This window comes from Bufo bufo, chromosome 6 (assembly GCF_905171765.1).
Source record: "Bufo bufo chromosome 6, aBufBuf1.1, whole genome shotgun sequence".
NCBI classification, from domain to species: domain Eukaryota; kingdom Metazoa; phylum Chordata; class Amphibia; order Anura; family Bufonidae; genus Bufo; species Bufo bufo.
Genome location: NC_053394.1, coordinates 295,299,189 through 295,307,421, shown reverse-complemented (window position 1 = coordinate 295,307,421; position 8,233 = coordinate 295,299,189). Strand labels below are relative to the sequence as shown.

The 8,233-nt window shown below is 40.2% G+C and overlaps 1 protein-coding gene across 1 annotated transcript; it reads right to left on the bottom strand.

Annotated features, from left to right (window-relative positions):
* Positions 1 to 566: 566 nt before the first annotated feature.
* On the bottom strand, positions 567 to 6,738 carry LOC121004385 (keratin, type I cytoskeletal 19-like). Its single transcript, XM_040436584.1, has 8 exons — positions 6,173 to 6,738; positions 4,946 to 5,028; positions 4,350 to 4,506; positions 4,105 to 4,266; positions 3,890 to 4,015; positions 3,588 to 3,808; positions 2,812 to 2,828; positions 567 to 989 (listed from the first exon to the last, which is right to left on the bottom strand). The coding sequence occupies exons 1-8, from the start codon at positions 6,662 to 6,664 to the stop codon at positions 892 to 894; spliced, it is 1,356 nt and encodes a 451-aa protein (XP_040292518.1). The 5' UTR covers positions 6,665 to 6,738; the 3' UTR covers positions 567 to 891.
* Positions 6,739 to 8,233: the final 1,495 nt, after the last annotated feature.

The following is an 8,233-nucleotide window of genomic DNA, read 5'->3' as shown; positions in this document are numbered from 1 at the left end:
ACAGCCGTCTTCCCCTTCTCATCTAGCACCCGCCATCTCAATGCACTTTGGATGGACCCCCTGTGTCTACATTATGCAATCTCCTGCCGTCACAGGTAGTCAAAGTACATGGAGGGCTGCTTTCTAGGACAAAGCAGCAATCCATGCAGTGCCAGATGATTTGCCATCTATTCTAGTAGGCTGGGAGGTCTCTCCTTTTTCCAGGAGCTTCCCAGACATTCCAGGACAGTGGACAAGTATGGGATAAGTGTTGTTAGCGGTAAAACCCTTTTCAGAGTTTACTGAATATTATTTTACTGTTCAGCTCAATGTATGCAGTTAGATACTTATCTCCCCCTAGTGGTGACTGCAGGCAACCAGAGAGTATAATTTAACTCTAGGTGTGTCTGGAGCTCTGCATCAATCAAACTGAGCATCTATAAAGATATATTATCAACACAGAATTATTGATCTATTAGGTTACAAAACCAATATTCAATGGTGAACATTCCCTTTAAGGTTTAAATTACTAACACTTCAAAATAACCAGATATAAGAATCAATAAATCAGGCAGACATGACAGAAGTGCATGAGAAAGCTGATGAGTTTATTAGATATAGAAAATAGAGAGGCCTCAAAAAGTAGCACAAGAAATACAGACATAAATTGGTGTCAGTGACCTTGTCGATTAACTCAGCACACGATAATGGTCATCTTTATGATTGCAGGGCAGAGTTGGCTTGTGTAGTCTATGGCTCCCCAGCTGCTGCAGAACCTCAGATACCCATATGCATTCTGGGATTTTAAATTCCTAAACAACAGGAGTACCACAGGTTGCCTGCCACTAAAACAAGTTATATTAGATATATTGCATCGCAGAAATCTGTACTGAATATGGCGACAGGTTTAGATTAGTAGGTTGATTCCTGGACTTTCTCCCGTGAGGACACCACTTTTCCGTCAACGGTATCGTGAATAATGGTACGGATTTGTCGTATGGTTTGAGGGGCTGCAATTATTTTAAAAAAATAGTTTAGTGGAAAATTGCAAATAAATAGCTTGAATGAAAAAAAGGTCATCAAATTAGTCAATTTTAATGTCTGCCCCACCCCCATATAAGCTGAATTTGTATGTGTGTATGCTGTGAGGCTGTATTATGCATGCATCATAGTAACTAAACTAGTGGCCTTGTGTAAATACCATATGTAAACCATTGGGATATCACTATGAATCAGGCCAAATAACAAATATGGCTCTGTTACATCTGACATGCTCAATTCTTATTGGGTATTGCCACCAAGTTTCTGGGCTATTATCTGCAGTTAGTGCCACACATGAGGAGTCTAGATCACTATTTTTTATTTTCCTACTGCCCCTGTTCCCCTGTTGTGAGAACACAAAGTTGCGTTGAAATACACAGTCAGGACTGCTGTGCTGTGCTAATGCAGAGGACTTGTGTGCATGCACAGCAGTCCTGACAATGTGTTTAATGCGCAGCAGTCCTGACAGTGTATTTCAGCACAGCAGTCCTGACAATGTGTTTAATGCGCAGCAGTCCTGACAATGTGTTTAATGCGCAGCAGTCCTGACAATGTGTTTAATGCGCAGCAGTCCTGACAATGTGTTTAATGCGCAGCAGTCCTGACAGTGTATTTCAGCACAGCAGTCCTGACAATGTGTTTAATGCGCAGCAGACCTGACAATGTGTTTAATGCGCAGCAGTCCTGACAGTGTATTTCAGCACAGCAGTCCTGACAATGTGTTTAATGCACAGCAGTCCTGACAATGTGTTTAATGCGCAGCAGTCCTGACAGTGTATTTCAGCACAGCAGTCCTGACAATGTGTTTAATGCACAGCAGTCCTGACAATGTGTTTAATGCGCAGCAGTCCTGACAGTGTATTTCAGCACAGCAGTCCTGACAATGTGTTTAATGCACAGCAGTCCTGACAGTGTATTTCAGCACAGCAGTCCTGACAGTGTATTTCAGCACAGCAGTCCTGACTGTGTATTTCAGCACAGCTCTGAGCAGTAACAGCAGGGGAACAGGGAGCAGTAGGAAAATAATAAATCGTGATCTGGACTCTTATCTGCAGTACTTCTCATGTATTACTGCAGATAACAGTCCAAGACTGTAGTGAGAAATTCAGTTTAATCTTCTGTACATATGGATTTTATATAATGATAGGTGGCCAAGTGGAGCTTGGTGGAGAATGAAGTCCGACCCAAGTCAAAAAGTGACATATGCACAGAAGATGCAGTCATGAAATTATTGGTACTTGAAAAGGAAGACATAGCAGCTGGTATCTTACATTGTTCTTGGCTGTAAGGTATTCCACAAGCCTAATACATAATAAAATGTACCCAACTGAAAGATTGTTACTCTCTAAGGTACAATTATGGTTTGAGGGTTTCTCCATGATTTTCATATTGATGGAGTATCCTTAGGATAGGTCATCAATATCAGATCAGTGGAGGGGTATGTCTCCCAACACTCTTGCTGATTGGTTGCTCTAGAGTAGCTCCAGCACAAAAATAGGTATTGGAAGTACACAACTCTGTTCACTGTTTCCACATAATGGACAGAGTTGTGTAGTCCTGGTGCTTTTCCTGCAGAGCAGCTGATCAAAGAGGGTGTCAGGAGGCAGTCCCCTGCTGATCTGACATTGATGACCTATCCTATGGATAGGCCATCAATTTAAAAATCGTGGACAACCCCTTAAAGACCTCAGTTGTGTTAGGACAATTTTGAGATACTATTGGCACATCTCAGCAGTTCCAACATAAGTTAATATTATTTTAATAAAAAATCTGGGAATATAATATACTTACATTCTTTGTATGAAATACTGTGGGAAAAAGAAAAAGAGAGCGAATAAATAGTTAATCACTGCTTTCAGAAAATATGTATTTGGCATCATCTGTCATTGGCAGCATATTTAAGGCCTGAAGGGTTTCCATATAGAATAATGGAAAGATTCAAGTCTGTATCCCCAAAGGAGACTGTTGTCTTAGATATTAAATAGAATAAGGCAGAAATAAGGTCCCTCCCACTTCTGGGCTTGGATGCCTCAATATACTATGATCGATACATAATAGTTTGTGAGAAGGTTATACATTTTGCATTAAGGGACTGGGCCCAGGAACTTTAGCTTATGACTCTGATAGCAAAATTCAGCTGCCAAGGAAACATTCTTGGGCTCTGATGCTGAAAGGCACCCGACAACCCCTCTTCCACATAATGGCAGAGGAACAGATTACGGATAGTGCATCTGCGGGCCAGGAACTTCACCTTATGCCTCTGGCTGCAACTGCCAAGGTAAACCAAAGAGGCATTACCAAGGTTATGTATTTGTCTACACTGGTCTAATAAGGCTTGATTGGGCTGAGAATTAAGCTTTCCATGTTTCCAACATGGGATCCCACACTATACTGATGACATAAGCAAGGCATTGGAGGATGCAACAATGGCATGCTTGTTCATTTATTGACACCTTAGGATGCAATGTCAATGAGATTTTCAGTCACTTTAATCACTTTAATTTTGTGGTCTAACCCAATGATTGCCCATTTTTGTTAGTGGTCAATATCCTTGTATTTTTACTTACCTGGTATCTTCACCCTCCAAGAGACGTCTGTAGGTTGCGATTTCCTGTTCCAGACGGGTCTTCACATCCATGAGTATTTTGTACTCATAGCTCTGGCGTTCCATATCTGACCGTAATTCTGCTAGCTGAGCTTCAACACTGCTGATCATGTCCTGTATCTGAGAGAGCTGCATACAGTACCGGCCTTCCGTTTCTGCTAAGGTGCCTTCCAGTGCCGCTTTCTATAGTAGAGAGTACCATTTAGGATAAGCTGTTATATAATAATGAAATATATCACCGTTAATATTGGAACCAGATCTCACCATGCTTATTTGTGTCTGAAGTTCAATCTCCAGGCTTTGGAAGGTACGTTTGAGGTCGGTCATTTCTGTTTTGCTGGACTGGATTTGTTGACTGTGGCTTGCAACTTCTTTGTTCAGTTCCTCTGTCTATGGCATGAATATTGAATATGAAGGGTGAATATGTTGCTCAACATGATAGCCATTAAGAAACATTCCAAATTAAAATTTTTGCTCACCTGCTTGAAGTACCAGGCCTCAACTTGCTTACGGTTCTCTTCAGCCAGCCCTTCATATTGGTTTCTCATGTCAGACAAAATCTTACTTAGGTCAATACCTGGGGCAGCATCCATCTCTACATTGACATGGCCGCCAACTTGTCCACGAAGAGAATTTATTTCCTATACAACAAAATAAGCGTTATGGTCTATATCTTTTTGAATACTGCTTAAATAAATCTAATCTCTGTGATGATCAGTCCTACCTCTTCATGGTTCTTCTTTAGATAAGCCAGTTCTTCCTTCATGCTCTCAATCTGGAGCTCCAGATCTGATCTAGTAAGGGTAAGTTCATCCAAGACTCTGCGTAGTCCATTTATGTCACCTTCAACGTTCATACGCAGGTTCAGTTCAGTTTCATACCTGATTGAAAGGAGACAAGTCAAAATATAACTCATCTTTTGATGATGGCATGCTGTAAGACCTAAAATTTAAAAAAGGGTTTTCCACTTTTGCCAATTCTTACTTGCTAGAAGAGTTATTTGTCTATAAGCTGATCACAAATTATTCCCATGCAGGGATCAATGACCTGCTGTAATGTGTTGGGAAATCTGGTAGTAATGTCTCAGTTTCTCTGCAACACCACCACTGGTGAAAATAAACATAACATGGTCCCATACAAATCAATAGGTTGCCTGTGTAATGTAGGAAAAGTCAGTAACCACTCGACATTCTGGAATCATTTATGAAATGCCAAGTTATGATTCTTGACTGGTCTTGCAATGACAAAGAATCACCAAAATGATTACCAATAGGCAAAGTTATATACTTATGTCACATATAACTAGGGCAAAACACTTACTTGGTCTTGAAGTCCTCAAAAGCCAATCTGGAGTTATCAATCTGAAGGAGCATGCTGGCATTGTCCATGGTAGCATTGAGGATCTAAGAGTTAAAAAAAGCATATTCTGGTTATTATCTATAGCAAGCTATTATATTTCATTGTATATGGGCATAAGGGCCCAGAGTGTCAGGGGGTTCCACCTCAATCAGTAAAGCAGCTATGTACTGTCTATTAGATTGCTAAGGAGACAATGATATGTTATTTGGAAGCAAAGGGCCCATATAATGTTTTGGCACAGGGGCCCTCTGCTGTCTGTGTCCACCTGTAACTGTAGGACCAAAAGTTGGAAAAACCTGATATGGTAATGCAGATGTGAACATTTTTTAAATAAAGTCCTATTAGGTGTCCTATATGAAATCTATATGGTAACATAAACCTTCTGTCAGTGCCCAAATGCCTAGCGGTTAAGAAAGCCCTTGACCCTCATTCTGCCACTGTAGAACTGTTATCTTTCATCAATGTGGCCCTAAACCTAAATCCAAACAAGGGCAACATCTGCATGGAGTTTGTATGTGAGTTTTTCCAGGCATTTGTGAAGTTGGATATGTATGAAATTATCCTTGTGTGTTTGTGTTAGAGACATTAAATTATGAACCCCATTATGGTCAGAAACTGATGTGAGTAATGGCAATTTCAGTACAGTCCTGTAGAAAACATTAGTACCAAATAATTACACCTATATCATTTTTTTTCTCCTTACTATGTTATCATAATGAGACCTCTTTTTTTAACCTGATACCATGCCTTGATATAAATTTAATTTGAATGAAATAAATAACTTAACATTTCTCATGTTTAACTCGCACAGTCATACAAGCCCCATATTGATGACATCATCTGTATGCATCAATGATAGGCAGATAGTATGGGAAGGTAATTGTTCAATGTGATTAGTTATACAATCAGAAAGTATCTAGTGAGGTTACCTTAAAGGTGTAGTCTACAGTCTTAACAAATATAGCAGCAGTTTTAGTACTTGCTGGGTACAGTATACATCAGATGTGTTGTAATGTTTTGTTTATGGGCTACTTGGGACTTAATAGTTCAAGATACAGGAAACCATTATTCACACATGGATACAAACCATTCTCGTATACATACAGCAACATACAGCATCCACATATATAACAGTACTCTACATGGATGTATGAGAGAACTAAAAATGTAACAAAATGTTTGTCCTACCTTGTTGCGAAGGTCTTCAATGATTTTGTAATAATGGCTGTAGTCATGGTCTGGCCTTGGTGCTTGTTTTTCATACCATTCACGAATCTTAATCTCCAATTCAGTATTGGCCTTCTCCAGGGAGTGTACTTTTTGCAAGTATGAGGCCAGACGGTCGTTCAGGTTTTGCATAGTTTCCTTCTCACCTCCTTGGAGAAGACCATCTCCAAGTCCACCTCCAAAGCAATAATTAGATGAATAGCCACCACCTACCCCATCAGCTAGACCACCAAATCCTCCACCTAGGCTACTTCCAAGCCCGCTAGCCCCAGAGGACATCACTCTAGAAGTGGAGATGGAGATATTTCTGCCACCACTGCCTCCATGGATGCTAGATGGCTTGTAACTACCTACAGACAACCGACTTGAGCCACCACCATGGACACCTAATCCCAATCCACCTGAGGATCCAGAGGATCTAGTGCTCTGCCTGATACTGTATGAGGAGGACATGATGTAATTCTAACACCTGTCTGTATAAGTGCTACCTTTGATAGTTGGTTAGGTGTAGGAACCCAGACTTTCCATCCTTCTTTTTATACAAGTGGATATGGGTGTGACTTTTACGTAAGCATTGGTTCTTTTACAGAGTCATCAGATTTGATTTGCGTGCCAACCTTTGTAAGAGAAGCGGGATTCATCATTACCTGTACATGTTTCATCGTATTACAACCCCCCCCCCCCCTTTTTTTTTTCTTCTTTTTCTCTTAAGTCTCCTTACACAAAGTGCTTTCACTCATGCAGGAGGAGGTATTGTATGAGTGTACAGCGTTAGTTCCTAAAACAAAAGCTCTGATTCACATTGAGTCAGGGAGGCACCTGGCCCCAAGGCTATGCATTTGACATTCTTCTACCTTAACCAGGTAAGAAATACGGTAACCCTTCCCAGTTCTGGAAAGTTTAGGAAATAAACTGAAAATGGAGCTTGTGCTGTTGCGGACAATTCATGACTCCATCATTACACTGTTAACCCTATAGTCTAATATCCACTGGTATGAAGTCCAATAGATAACATTTATATTACACTGGAACCCCTTAGTGTAACAGTTAGTATAACAGTACTACTGGTACCTCTATTACCTCTAGAACTGCTAGTACACATGTAGGGCCCACTATGATTTTTTCACTTATTTCATATAGTTTTATAAATGATTTCCTAGGCTACATAAACCTACTACCAATCACAGTACTGGGCTGTTTTTCATTGGGTCCACTAGAGGAGATGATCATGAGGGCCCAACATCCAGCTATCCAGCTATACAGAACATAATATTGATATAAGTGTCCTTGACCAGACGACTATCTAATGTGTATGGGGGTGGGGGGTTAGCATTCAGCTAAAATACCAGATGTAACTATGGACAGGTGTGGCACTATTTATTTATTAATCAGCCCATATAAAATAGACTTTGCAATAGTGATTGCTCCAAAATCAACTCCAAATGGTGCTGTCTTCTACTGAATCTTTGGGGCCCATTATTGTTTCAGAGCCTGGAACCATCAGAAGATCCTCAAGTACCCTGGACATACACAATCAATGATACACACAGAATTACAATTTCATCACATTATTTAGAGACTGATATGTCGTACTGAAATGCTTCAGTTTTTTTTATCACTACTAACAAGGTCAGGTCTTTTAATGACGCCGTTGATTATAGCCACATCAGAAGATTTGTGTTCCACGTACTGGGCTGAATGTTTTATATCTACACATTGGTTTTGCTTACATCACAGAGCAGGAGCTACTTCCAGTCCAGTAATATAACTGGTTTTATTTTTACTAGTTGACCTTTTATTGAGAGTGTGGATTTACTCCTATTTATATTTAAATGATTTGTCTAGGATTACAAAAAAGGTCTATTCTGTTCTCTAGAAACAGTGGCACTCTTGTCCATAGGCTGTCTCATGGACTGCACAAAACACGGATCCGCAAAAAATACAGATGACGTCAGTGTGTATTCTGTATTTTGCGGAACGGAACAACTGGCCCCTAATAGAACAGTCCTATCCTTGTCTGTA

Coding starts and splice junctions, on each gene's coding strand:
- LOC121004385 (XM_040436584.1), bottom strand. CDS start 6,664: ATGTCCTCCTCATACAGTATCAGGCAGAGCACTAGATCCTCTGGATCC. Junction 5,029..6,172: donor TTGAAGACCTTCGCAACAAG/GTAGGACAAACA, acceptor TTTAACTCTTAG/ATCCTCAATGCTACCATGGA. Junction 4,507..4,945: donor TTTGAGGACTTCAAGACCAA/GTAAGTGTTTTG, acceptor CCTTTCAATCAG/GTATGAAACTGAACTGAACC.